The sequence below is a fragment of the Cornus florida genome, unplaced genomic scaffold (genome assembly GCF_030987335.1).
Source record: "Cornus florida cultivar Cherokee Brave unplaced genomic scaffold, ASM3098733v1 CherokeeBrave_3.0.0_Hap2_Chr02, whole genome shotgun sequence".
Lineage (NCBI taxonomy): Eukaryota > Viridiplantae > Streptophyta > Magnoliopsida > Cornales > Cornaceae > Cornus > Cornus florida.
The window spans coordinates 70,927,178-70,941,828 of NW_026775572.1; the positions used below are offsets into that span (position 1 = coordinate 70,927,178).

General features: G+C 35.3%; 1 protein-coding gene across 1 annotated transcript; it reads left to right on the forward strand.

The window, feature by feature from the left end:
- The first annotated feature begins 1,909 nt into the window (after positions 1-1,909).
- LOC132296403 (F-box/kelch-repeat protein At3g06240-like) lies at positions 1,910-3,862 on the forward strand. Its single transcript, XM_059794606.1, has 2 exons — positions 1,910-1,970; positions 3,192-3,862. The coding sequence occupies exons 1-2, from the start codon at positions 1,910-1,912 to the stop codon at positions 3,860-3,862; spliced, it is 732 nt and encodes a 243-aa protein (XP_059650589.1).
- The last annotated feature ends 10,789 nt before the right edge of the window (positions 3,863-14,651 follow it).

Consider the following 14,651-nt stretch of genomic DNA (forward strand, 5'->3'; position numbering starts at 1 on the left):
AGCTTGTTAGGGCTTGTGTGAGGATGAAGAACACAGACTTCAAACAACTTCAAAGTCACACTCAAAACATAACATTCTGGAACCCCATTCCTTAACTTTGCAAATAGCAACACTAAAAGGCCTCTGCTAGATATAGATCAATGAATTGATGGAAATGGAATATAGCAGACTTTCAAATTAAGCCTCTCTAACCACCAATCATCCCTTGCTTCGGAGTATCTTTATAAAATGATACATTCAGATTGATATTGACACAATTCATAGTAGGTCATTTCCATCAAGGATGGTGCTCACCTTCTCTCTAAGTATTTTGAGATAAATAATTTTGTAATTGACTAATTTCAGTGTTAGAACATATCCACTCAAGTTGTAAATTTTTGTTTACTTTGAGTTTTGAAAGCGAAACAACTTGTGCAAGCATACTTAGATTTGATAAGAGAATCACATTACAGTAAGTTAAATTTTATAAGAGAGTGAGGACAAGTTTGCATTTATGATTTTTATGTTTAAAATTGTAAATTGTAAACTGGCCAAGTGTGACGGTGGGTCCAACTTTTTTTTATTTTTCCGATCGCACTTTTTTTTTTTTTTTGGACAATACTTGCATCCAACCCAGGTTGGATGAAGTTTGTCCAACTTGAGCACGTGGCCCAATCAGTGCATGACAAGTGTCCAGTAGCATTATTGAACTTAAGTTGGGTATTACCCGACAAAACTCTTTTCTGGCAACAAATGAACAAAATTGGCAATGGAAGATCAATGCTCCTGGAGTTGGAGGAAGATTCTTGCTCTTAGAGGATCAATCAACCCTCTTGTCAAACTTGAAATTGGCAATGGAAGATCAGCTAATTTTTGGTTTGACAACTAGGGCCATCTTGGTCCACTCTTCCAGCTTGTTTCACCACAAAAGCTCTCTGCAACAACTTATGACAACAAAACAAAAGTGTGTTCCTTCATTAACAACAACACATGGAACTTCCCTAGCTCCATCACAGCCATTATACCCCAATTACAATGTTCCTCAACTCTTCCAAACCCAAACACTCACAGAGAAGACAAATTCATTTGGAAACCTTCTCCCTCAGGACTATTCTCCATTGCCTCAACAATGAAACAATTTAGCAACCATTTGCCAACCCTTCCATGGACTCACCTGGTTTGGTCAAAGCCTTCCATTCCCAAGCATTCATTCACACTGTGGGTGGCAATTCAGAATAGACTCCCCACATTAAATCGGTGATGCACAGCACACATCAATGCCACATTATGTGTCCTCTGTGGTGGTGAGCCGGAAACACATGACCACTTGTTTTTCAATTGTCCCTATGTGAAACCCTTTTGGACATTTATTCAAACACGCTGTGGGTTCCATATTGCACCCTCTTCATGGGAGCAATTCATCGGCTGGGCATCATTCCATTGGAAGGGTAAATCTGCATTTTTTAGTAACTCAATCTCCATAATGTACCTTGCTTCCCTCGTCTACAATATATGGATTGAGCTAAATCGTAGGATTTTCCAAAAGAAATCCATATCTGCAAACTCATTCCTTCAGATTACCTTGGATTCTGTGCATTCTAAGCTTCTCAATTCAAGGATATCGGACTTGAAGGATCCAAGAATTGCGGCTGAATGGGATTTGTCTGTGGAAATCCTTCGTCCCCCACCAAAACCACCTGATCGCATAGCATGATGATTTTGCTTGTTGGAGGCCGAGTGCTCCATGTTCACCGGAAATTTTGTTTTCGGCTTTGTTAACATTCTTATGTTTTGTTCGGCCAACTGGGCTGCTAGTCTTTTGGGCCAATGTATCATTGGTCCTATTAGCTTTTGGCTAACTTTCTTTGAGACAATGTATCTTTCCTTTGTTAATGCAATCTTCATTTTATCTTTCTAAAAAAAAAAAAAGATGCCAGATGAGCTTGACGGAGCTAATGTGGTGTTGGTGGATGGTGGGGATGTGGGAGCCGGTACTGTCAAAAAGAAAAAAAAAAAACCATAGTTTTATTAGGTCAAACCCATTTAAGTTGGGTATTGGGTATTACCCAACTTAAGTTTAATAATGTGATGGACTCTTGTTATGTAATGATTGGGTAACGTATACTGGGTTGGATCCAAGTCCTGTTCTTTAGTTTTCAAGATTAATAACATTTTGTTAGATGATGTTGAATGAAAACTAGTCGATCAACAACAAACTGCCAAAGTATTTGTTTTTTTTTTTTTTTTTTTCAACTCAAGTTCAATAATGTGATGGACTCTTGTTATGTACTGATTGGGTAACGTATACTGGGTTGGATCCAAGTGCTGTCCTTTAGTTTTCAAGATTAATAACATTTTGTTAGATGATGTTGAATGAAAACTAGTCGATCAACAACGAACTGCCAAAGTAGTTGTTTTCTTTTATTTTTTATTATTATTATTTTTTTTCAAAAAAAAAAAAAAAAAAACTGCTAAAGTGCGAATGGTCCCACTTTGTCCAACCTATCGCACTTTACGGTATTAAAAATGAAACTTCTAGTTTTTATACAATTCTGAATTCCTTTTCAAATAAATTAGGGAGAAGTCCTTGTCCTAGTTTTACAAGCTAGGTTTTCTATTACTAATAGCTAAAAGGATAGGTTTTCGGTGGTAGGGTTTTTCTACTACGACAAAACATCAAGCCATGGAAAGGCGCAGAAGAAGACGCAGATATACCCTTTCAAGCAATTGCAATGAAGAAGAAGAAAAGGAAACCTCTGTTGCCGATCTCCCCTCCTCCATCGTCGCTGATATTCTTTCGAGGCTTCCAACAAAGACCATCTTGAATTGCAGGCGCGTTTGTAAAACCTGGCAATACATAATCTCTCAAGACCCTTATTTTATTAAAATTTGTCTTGCTCGATCAAACGTGACCCATATTATGGTTTGGGATAAAGGTTCTTTTTACAAGCTCGAGATTGGAGATGATGACTCCAATTATGTTGATCGGCCTCACTGGCCATTGAGGTTCAGAAACAAATTTAACTTCTCCAAGAAGCAACCAATATTAGTGGGTTGTTGTAATGGCTTGCTCTGTTTGAGGGATTACGGAGTTGACAACACAGACACTCTCTACATAAGCAATCCCTTTTTGGGAGAATGTGTTGTCGTTCCCAAACTCACAAGAGAGCAAAGATTTTTAACATAAATGTTTGGATTTAATGACTCAACAGGTGACTACAAAGTAGTGGGATTTGTTTCAGATGTGATAACCCTTCACTCCGAGGTTATGGTTTATACTCTTGGAACCAATACATGGAGATGTGCTGGGGATGCACCATTCCCAAAATTCGGAATTGAGTGGTGTGAGGTTAATCTGAATGGGGCTGTTCATTGGACGATTGGTACAGGTTGTGAATTTATATATTCGTTTCGTATTGATGAAGAACAGGTCTGCCCTATCCCACCTCCTCCCGAGTTGAGAAATACAAACACCCATTCTATGAGGGTGGGGGTGTTGCGAAATCGTCTCTGTATATATAACAATTGCATGGATTATCTTGATATGTGGTTAATGAAGGATTATGGAGTAGCCGAGTCTTGGACTAAATTCCATATTTTGAAAACCTCAATTCCACTTGGGCTGCGTAAATATTATGATATTTTCCCAGTCACACTTTGGAGGGATGAAGAGATCTTGTTTTCATGTGATAATGGTCTTCTAGTTTGTTATAATCATAAAAAAACGAGTTTTAGTACTCCGCTCACGGTTTATTACCGAAAAGGCAAGGTTAAAGGTGGTATGTTACGGTTTAATGCACTTACCTATCGACTAAACTTTTTCTCACTCAAGGATGCTGTAAGGAGAGGAGTTTTGAGGATGGTGGATGTCAAGTCAAAATAGTAATGTACACTTCCAATCCATCACTAAGTTTTTTTATTGCTTTATAAGCCCTACTTATATCTGTGTGCAGTGTTGTTAAGGTGGCGCGAGGCTCTGGTTCATTAAGGCGGGCCACTGATATTTGTTTAAAAAAATACAATTGTTCTATTTCTTAAACAAAAAAAAGAGTATTTTTGGCAACTTAATAACAAAAGAATGCCCAAGCATACTATATAAGGAATTTTGTACAAAAGAATAAAAAAGTAAGAAAGTCCAAGAGTCAAAGTGTTAACCAAACAACTATAGAATGAGATTGTGAGACGAAAACAAAGTCCTAGTTGCAGAGATGAATGATGAAGCAACATCAGTTTTTTTTTTTTTTTTTTTTCCTCTAGATCTCTCCTCTCTTTGTTTATATCTCTCTTCTTCTGGTTCTCTCTCTTTTTTTTTTTTTGTTAACAATTTTTTTATTTTTTTGTTAACATATTTACTTCCTTTTGTGCTTTGTTTTACCAATTAGAAAAACACATTTTGCTTTGCCTTTTAAGAAAATTAATTTGTGCTATATTTTATGGCTGTTGGATATTTGTATAGTTGATGGATTTACATTTTTATATTTGATATTAATTTTTGGAATATTGATGCTCTGACTTATAAGATACGAATGTTATTATGGTAGTTTAATTTTTTAATTGTGCGCCTCACTTCACTCATGCACGCGCCTGGACTCCAAAGGACCTCTAGTACCTTGGTCGCGCCTTAAGCCTTTAATAACACTGTTTGTGTAAAGTGGAGTTAATGTGCTTGTGCTATATCAGTTGTAGTCTTCCTCGAATGAACCTGCTTGAGATATTGTCGATGAAAATGTTTTATTGCAACAATTTCTAAAGAACCATATCTTCGTTTTTTCTGCATATATTGGATTCAAAATTTGGATACAATTTACAGTGAGATAGATAGCGGGACTAATAATAATGTTTTAATTGAGAAAGTTTATTCTGAGCTTCTTAAACAAAATTTCTTATGTTGAGCATTTAAATGTTGTTCATGGGCTGGGTGTAAATGGGTATTGCTGTATATAATTCTATGAGTATTTGTTCATGGGCGGGGTGTAAATGGGTATTTTATTTTTCTTTTCTTTGTACCATTGAAAGTATGGTATTTTCTTTTTGACTGTGTTAGTTGTTCCTGATGTATCTAGTCAAATTAGATCAATTCTATATAGCTCACAATATCATTCAAATACTTTTGGCCTTCTAATTAGTGTTTGGTGTTTAGGAAAATTAAATATTCTTCTAAATACTAGTCAAAAGATATTTATGTTGCTTGTTTATGTTGTATATAATTCTATGTACTAAATAAGTAATCAAAGTGTACGTACATAGTAGTACTTTTGAAACTTGTTAACAATTGTATTTTTTTGAACTTAGATTAATTGATGGCACCACGAGGGAAAGAAGGAGATTGCATGTACGTGGAAGCGATTTTCTGCATGGATGCTATGGCAAAGGAAGGATATCTTTTGATGTTATTATGCATGTTTCTTATATTACAAATAAAATTATTAGTTATTTTATTTTATTTTATTTTATTATTAGTTTTTTTAATAAAGTAAGAAGGATTAGAAGTTAGATTAGTAAGTGCAGAAAAATTTACTGAAGACTGCCATCGAGACATCTGCACAAATAAAATGATTAGTTGATTTAATATTCTCTCTATTCTCTTTAAGTTTTTCCCTACTACATGTTATATTGGGTTTTCGGCTATTTTTGCTCTTTGCATAGAAGGTCGACATTGAAGTGTTGCGTTTTAATCTCCCTTGATTCTATTGTTTATTCTCTACTAATTGATTTTCTTAAGGAAAGAAAACTTTGTAAATCTTCAGTTTTGAAGTCATGAAATTGATTTGTTTATTTTTGTTTGCATTGCTATCTATGTTTTTTTTTAAAAGGCAAAAGGATTCACCCCCTTACGTCAACCGCTACACTCTCTACTCTCTTGAATACAAAAGAGGAATCTCAAACACAAAAGCTCTCATTTTTCTTTCTTTTTTATAACATATTATTTTGTAATATTTTTTTCTTCTTTTCCTCTTGATCGATTTGAAGAATCTATATTTATTGTCCCCTGATTTAATTTCTGGTTCGCTCGTAACTTGTCCCACATCGAATTTCCATGAGAAAGGACTTAGGTGGTATGTAACACTTACCGTAGCTTAAATATTTGGAAGCTAAAAAAAACTCATGAAAACAATTTTAAAAATGGGAGCAACAGACAACTCATGTTTCAAAGAATACAAAATGACAACATACAGCATGAAACTTTTTCCACTGGTGAACTTCATTTGACCATTATTAAAATCAATAAAGTGTGGCAAGAATTTTTGGAAGCTGGACTAATCCAACTTCTAAGCAATAATGTATAAATTGACATGAATAAAACTGTGAAATTTAGCATAAAAAATTCGTTGAAATCTCTAAAAAAATCTCAGATGAATAAAACTGATGAATTTTCATCACGATTTGAATGTGATCTACTGAACATGAATCTGAAATATTTCAAGGAATACTGCCAACTCATGCATTAGAGGTTAAGGGAACATGAGCTGCAAAATCACTGTGTCCAAAATATTCATCAGACACCTGCAAGTCATCATAGAGAAAATCAATTGAACATAGAGAGCCGATCTTCACCACCTACATAGGAAATTTTATTACCAATTCATTTTTTATATATTAACTACCAACCAAACAACTAAAAGGAAATATATATATATATATATATATATATATATAGAGAGAGAGAGAGAGAGAGAGAGAGAGAGAGAGAGATCTTTTTTCTAGCTGACTGATGGAATCATCGAGGACCACAATAAGCTTAATAGTGAAAGTGAGTTTACATCAATCTTGTAAAGGGGAAGATTTTCAACAAAAAAGAGATTTTTTTTTTTTTTTTGGGGGTAATTTGGGTAAGTTGTAAGATCTCGTGAAGTTCACTCAATGAAGATAACAGCAATGCAAACAAAAAGATATCAGTTTCATGACTTCGTAACTCAAGTTCTACATTGTTTCTTTTCTGTAAAAAACAAATAAGCGGTGAAGAACAAATAGATTCAAGAGAAATTAAAATGCAACACTTTGATACTTCTATGCAAAGAGAAAGAAATACCCGAAAATCCAATATAATAACAAATGGTAGGAAAAAAAACTTATAGAAAATACAGACAATATTCAATCAAATATCGATTTTCTCTACTTTGCTGCATAATCAACTCAAACAACTGGCGTGCTATGCGAAGGGTATTTCAAAAGTAGACTAAGAGAACTTAAAGAGTATAAGGTCCTCATACATAATAAAGGCTCCAATACATCTGGGAAGAGTAAAATAAGAAACAAACATAATATCAAAAGGCATTCTTCCTTTGCAATACAATGCAGAAAATCGCTTCCACGTGTGAGATATAATTTTTGTAATTGGCAAATTTCGATATCAAAACAAGTCTGATCGAGTTGTACTTATCAAGTTACCATATCAAGATCGAGATCGGCTGAGGAGCAAGTCTGCGGATAGAAATCAATAGTGCAATGGCTTAAGGGGGGAGACTCAAACTCCTCTTTCTTCTTCAAGTCCATTGCTTACAACAGAAACAAAATAGCTTCTCCCTCAACCCCTATTGGAGCTATTCTTGACACATAACCAGCCATCAAAAATGAAATCATCTCACACTTTCAAGGCTGCCTTGGCATGAACCCACACACCAATTTAGACTTGGATCAATTGCACTCCTTGATTGCTCCCTGTCTTCCTGCATCCTTCACTGAGTCCCTATGCTCCATTCCCACAGCCACTGAAATTCAGCAATGTATGTTCTCACTCAGCTACGATAAAGCACCAGGGCCAGATGGTTACAATGCCCATTTTTTCCAAAAAAACATGGCCAATTATAGGTCAAGATGTCACAAGTGCTATCACTTAGTTCTTTACCACAGGAAAACTACTTAAAGAGGTTAATTCTACCTACTTTAGACAATCTCCCTACTGCTCCACTATATATAAATGTATATCTAAACTCCTTGCAAATAAGCTCAAGTCCACCCTTCCCCACATCATTGACCATGCTCAGTCAGCCTTCATTCAAGGCAGGCAAATTGATGATAGTATTTTACTTGCACAAGAGTTACTTAATGGCTATTACAAACAATCAAATTCACCTAGGTGTGCCCTAAAGATTGATCTCAGAAGGGCCTTTGACTTAGTTTCATGGACCTTCCTCCTGCAATCAATGAAGTTGATGGGTTTCCCACATCTTTTCACTCATTGGATCCAAACCTGCATCACTACACCATCATTTACCATTTCCATCAATGTATAGTTCAATGGTTTCTTTAACAATGTTAAGGGGCTAAGACAAGGTGACCCCTTATCACTATTTCTCTTTGTGATTGTTATGCAGGCTTTCTCATTGCTCTTGAACAAGTGCATAACTGGTATGCCATTTAAACATCACTAGAGGTACAAGGAATTGAAGCTCATTCACTTTATCTTTGCTGACGACCTTATGGTCTTCTCACATGTAAGCATTCCATCTATCACACCAATGCATTCCATCCATCACACCAATCAAGCATGCTATTGACTCATTCTCTTCACTCTCTGGATTACACATCAACCATAGCAAAAGTCAGTGTTTCATTACCGGTGTTAATAAGCAAATGGAAAGCAATATCCTCTCACTACTTAGATTTCAAGAAGGAACATTACCTATGAAATATCTTGGAGTTCCATTGATCACCTCCATGTTGAAAGCAAATGATTGTAGAGTGCTGATTGACAAAATTTACAATAGAATCAACCACTGGACTAGCAAAGATCTCTCCTTTGTTGGTAGATTGCAGTTCATTAGAGTAGTTCTTTTCTCCACTCAGCTATATTGGAGCTCAAAATTCATCTTGCCAATGAGTCTCATTAATGAAATGAACAGCATTTTTAGATCATTTATCTGGTCTGGACCTTCATTAAAGAAGATAGGTTCCAAGGTAACATGGGAACTTTGCTGCCTTCCTAGAAGGGCTGGTGGTCTTGGCATCCCCAACCTTGCACTCTGGAATGAAGTAGCTGTCATGAAGCACTTCTGGAATATCATTAGCTCTAAGCAAATGATTTGGGTAAAGTGGATCAACACATTCTTGCTCAAGAGAAGAAGCATTTGGGAAGTTAAAGTCCCTAGTCAGTGCTCTTGGAGCTGGAGAAGACTACTCTCTCTTAGAACAACAATTAAGCCCCTTGTCAAGCTTAAAATTGGAAATGGAACAAGTGCCAATTTCTGGTTTGACAACTGGTGTAGCCTTGGTCCTCTCCACCTCCTTGTCTTGTCATAACAGTTAAGTGATTCCTCCATTGACACCAAAACAAAGCTGTCCTCTTTTATATCTAACTCAATGTGGCAATTCCCACCAGCCATCACCAATTTACTTCCACAGTTATAGCAGGTCAACCATGTTCCATTGACATGCCCAAACAAGGAAGACAAAGTTATATGGTTACCTTTACCCACTGGAACATTCTCAATTGCAAAGACAATGAAGTACTTCAACAGCCACCTACCTACCCTGCCTTGGACACACTTAGTTTGGTCCAAAAATTCAATACCCAAGCACTCATCCACTCTGTGGTTAGCCATACAGCTGAAACGCCCAACCCTCAATAGAAGGTGCACAGCCTACATCAATACCACACTATACACCCTCTGTAACTCCCAACTTGAGAACCATAACCACCTGTTCTTCGAATGTGACTTCACAAAACCCTTATGGACATTTATCCAATCAAAATGTGTGTTCCACATCAAACCATCCTCATGGCCTAACCTTATCAACTGGGCATCATATCATTGGTCTAGCAACTTAGGATTCTACAACAGCTCAACCTCAAAGCTCGCTCTGGCTGCTCTGGTCTATAACATATGGATGGAACGCAATAGAAGGATCTTTTAGAGGAAGTTTCTGTCTCAAAAAACTCTACTACATCAAACATTAGACAAGATCAGGATGAAACTTATATCCTCACCAGTCACGGACTCGCCATCTGCAATGCATGTTATTGAGGAATGTGACCTTCATTTTTCAGTTATTCGGTCGCCGGCCAAACCACCTGACCAGATTTGAAGGAGATTTGGGGAGTTCATCTTCCATGATCACTGCATAGTGATTCAACCTGTATCGGTTTTCTTGTTTCGTATTGGGCTGTCTAGACTATGGGACTGTTTCTTTTGGGTTATCTCTTGCTTGGTTAGCCTGGGCTAACTTACAATGTACAACTTTTCCTTTATCAATAAATTTTATCTTTACCTTTCAAAAAGAAAAAAAAAAGATCGAGACTGTAATACCCCTAATTTTAAAAGGATAGTCTCAATATTTATGTATTTGTTTTAATTACATTTTTAATTGTTTAATTGATTATTTGACTAATTGCTTATATGTTTAATTGAATTAAATGTTACTTGATTATTTTGATTATGTGTCTATGTGTTATTTGTATTTGTCTATATGTTATTTGTTTAATTAGATTATATACTTAAATGGTGTTTTGATTAATTATAATTAATTGTAAATTAAATGATTAAATGTTTGTTTTATTTTATTTTATTTTATGGTTATGGTTAGTAGTAATGGGCAAACCAATTAGGTCCATGGACTACTTGGATAGGAGGTTTGATGGGTATGGATAATTACCCATGAAAAGTTGTATATGTATATATATATATATATTTATATGTATATACATATATAAAAAGGGAAAATAATTTATTAATTACTTTTATGGTAATTTTAGTATTAATATTTAATCTGATGTATATGTTTTATTTTTAACTAATAAGGATATACATAGATTTTATACGTGTTATGTTTTGAGTTACCTTTTAATATTATACTAACTTAAATTATAAGTATTATTAAACTATTTGTTAATAAATAATGGGATGTATATATTTTATTTATTTAATAAGGATATACATAAATTATAGACGTAACATATTTTATGTTACCTCTTTAATATTTTAATATTTATTTTTTTAAAGTTGACTTGGATTGAAAAAAGGATTAGGGTTTTTTTATTTAGCCTATAAATATATAGTTATGGGTTGTAAAAGGGGGTTAGAAATATATTACGTAATATATTCTAGAGAGAGAGAGAGTTAGAGAGAGAAGGAGGAAAAAGAATGAAGGAAGAGAAAACCCTTTAGAAAAGAAGATCAAGGAAGAAGAAGTTTAACTTTCGATCCGAAAGTTTAAGGCAAGTTCTTTTTCTATTTCTTTCCCTTTGATTCGTGTTTCTATACATGCTTAGGAAATTCCAGAATTTATTAAACACATAAAATTAAATAATTATGCATGTTTAATTGGATTAGAACTTAGGTTTATGAAATTGGTTCATATCTATTCTTGTGTTATGAATTGATAAATTCATAGATTTGATCTAGTTTTGTTATGAATTTTTATATGTTTAAATGATGTTTTTCATATATGAGTGTTGATAGAACGTAGAAACATGCCTAGGATTCCTTAAATAATAAAAAAAATTTGAATTCACAGTAGGGTTTCTGGGTTGAATCGCGTAATAGTACTCAATCCGTCGTTACAGCGCTCGAGCCTTGGAAGCAAAGCTCGAGCTATTGATGTAAAGATTGAGCCATGGATCGAAAGGGAGAGCTATTGGAGAAAAGCTCGAGCTGTGGTTAGGAAGCTCGAGCCTTGAAAGGAAAGCTCGAGTCATAGGTGAAAAGCTCGAGCCTTGGATGTAAAGCTCGAGCAATGGACAGGAAGCTCGAGCCTTGGACAGGGTGCTCGAGCATTTGTGATAAATGCTCGAGCCTTATTTGGAGAAGTTCCGTAAGTAGCATAGTATTACTTCTTGTTGATTTTGGAAGGGTCCTGAACATTAAATAGGGACTAGGTATGGGTTTAAATAAATTTAAATAGACTCGATCATAATTATGCTTGCTATTTGAATGTTTTAAACAAATTAATGGATTTAATCTTTTAAATTGCTCTATCAATTGGGATAAATGTGTAGGATGAATGGGATATGGAGAATGCTTATTTAATGATATAATAAAATATTATCATGTATAAGATTCATTTTGTGTAGGACATATGATATCGGAAGCTTGAATAAATAATAAGTTGTTCCTATTTTGATATAACATGATATCATATTATTATGGTTATTTATGGATTATTTGATGTATTTCCTTCAATGTTACATCAATTGTTGGATTGTGTGGTTTAATGCACCAGTATGGGATAACGGCATTTTAGGGACGGATTAACCAAAAACATTAAGTCATACCTATTTTGTATAAGAGAATGGATTAACTAAAATGTTAAGTTCTACTTATATTCAAGTCAGGTTAGCTGAACAAGTTGAATGACTTATAGAGGATTAATTTTTATTGGATTATATATATATATATATATATATATATAATTATGGTGCCATGATATGAGCTTGAGTCTCATGATCAGTGATTAGGGCGCGTATATTGCCAAGGATGTGTATAGATATAATGTAGTTGTGTGTCCTGGTAGGTCTAGGTACTCATGCCCACTATATGTGCGTTTTGCATGTTACCTACTATTCAAGTTGAGGCAACCCTATGGTCTAGTAAGGTTCTTTTAGTATGCATATATATATATATATATATATATATATATACGGACTACTAGTTATTGTTAGATTGACTAGGATGTATACGTGTATCGAATCTCTGTTTGGACTGTAATAGAGTAGAACTTATTTATGGGCCTGACCCACCATGATTTTTTAGGTATTCGTCAAGAGTAGAGGTTATTCGTGCTGAGCAAGGATCAAGCTACTTTATTCTCCCAATTCTACTTAGGAGATTTCTTTATATTTCAGCTTTCAGTTTTGGTTTTCCAGGGGTCCACATAGTATGGATTCCCGAGTTGTATATTTTGGAGGATCAGTTGTATTAGAAGAGTTTATCAATTAATGAAAATTTATTATGAGGTTTTATTATTGGATTATCCTTGTGACGACCTTGGATTTTTCAACCCAGTGTGTCCTATGATGACCCGAACTGGATCCAAGATACGGAAGCTAGAAACAAGTTGATCCGGTAACGGATCCGAAATGCGGAAGTAAAAGATCAAACAATGGTCTTTAGAGATTCAATGCATCTCTATGACACCAATGTGGCCCTCAATGAGGTCATGGAACCCAAAGGAATCAAATGCGGAAGCAACGTTTCAAAAACGAACAAGAATGAACCTAGGGGAAAAAATGCCATTTCTAACTTAAAAGTGGGTGCTACTGAGCACATCATTGGAAAGACAACAAAAAATTAATAAACTTAGAATCACTTGATTCGGAACCCGGATGAAGAAGATATCAAGTTCCAAAGTCGAAGGAAGGAAAAACCCTATTCTTGTTCGAACCAAATCCTGACACTACTTCACTAAAATAAGAATAACTTGAGCTACACACGGAATCTAAATCTCTAATTGGTACCATTGGAAATCTTATTTTGACCCGGTCAGTTTAGACTCAAGAATGGACCAATTCGAAGTTAAAACGAATAAGATATGGCTCGTTGAAGAAAGATATCTGGAGCAGGAACAGTAACCACGGGGGCCCGCCAAACACGGCAGAAAGTCGCGGGCGCCCACCAGAACACTGTGGGGGCCTGCCAAATGGGGCAGTAGGGTGGTCTGGAACCTCAAAAAATGCAGGAACAGTGTTTTTAGCAAAAAAATGAGTCTGTAATGCGATTTTCGAGGTCAAGATGACATTTTTCGGAAAAACACAAAAAAGAAACTCCCCCTAAAATCACATTTTCTATGTGAAGAAGTTAAGAACGGAATTTATTTCCCAAAGAAAATCCCCAAAATTCCCTTAAGGTAGAATTTTCAATAAAAAGGTGAAATGAGTCCATATGAGGCTTAAAACGCAAACGAAAGGGTTTTTCATGAAAACGATCATGCACGCAAACGTAAATAGTAGTTTTGAGCGTGTGGGAATGGTCCGCAGCTCCCGGAAATGACTGAGTCAAAATCCAAACCCCAACGGCCAAAAAGGCGAAAATGAACTTGAAATGGAAAATTTGAAAACTAAAATCAGCAATTGGTTTCAAATTACCATTTGGCCCTTGGCCACACTTCATACATGACTAATGAGATCCTACGGAAGAATCAAAATAGAATTCCCACACCCGATGCAAACATAAAGAGACAATAGCTTAACATTTTTCAATAATTTCATAATATTTCATGAATGCATAAATTACATAGGATATAAAATACATGTCATTGGCCTCCAACCTCATCTTATACATGTCAAATACATTGTAAAGAGTGTACTCATGTTCACATTACATGTATGGAATCAAATATACACATTTTGACATATAAGACTACAAGTGGCACTTCAAGTCCACAAACCATCCAAGCATAATGATAAACTCAACCTTGATTCCTGTACTTGAAAAATGTTCCCACTACGTGGGTGAGTAACATAAAGCTACTCGTAGGAAATGAGCATGCATCGACCTAACATTTTACAATTTTATCACCTTAAGGTGATACATGCTAAAGGGGCTCATGCCACCTAACGTTTAAGTCAACATAAGACCCAGGGAGTATCCTAAGCTACCCTATATCAGTTCTAGCATAAATCACATCCTTCATACAATTCCAAACAATAAAGGAACATGCTATACAAAGCAACAAGATATAGATTCTCAAAGTCATCAACTTGAAATCTAAAATACGAAAACGAAAAAAGTGGATCA

Coding starts and splice junctions, on each gene's coding strand:
- LOC132296403 (XM_059794606.1), top strand. CDS start 1,910: ATGCCAGATGAGCTTGACGGAGCTAATGTGGTGTTGGTGGATGGTGGG. Junction 1,971..3,191: donor TGGTGGGGATGTGGGAGCCG/GTACTGTCAAAA, acceptor ATGACTCAACAG/GTGACTACAAAGTAGTGGGA.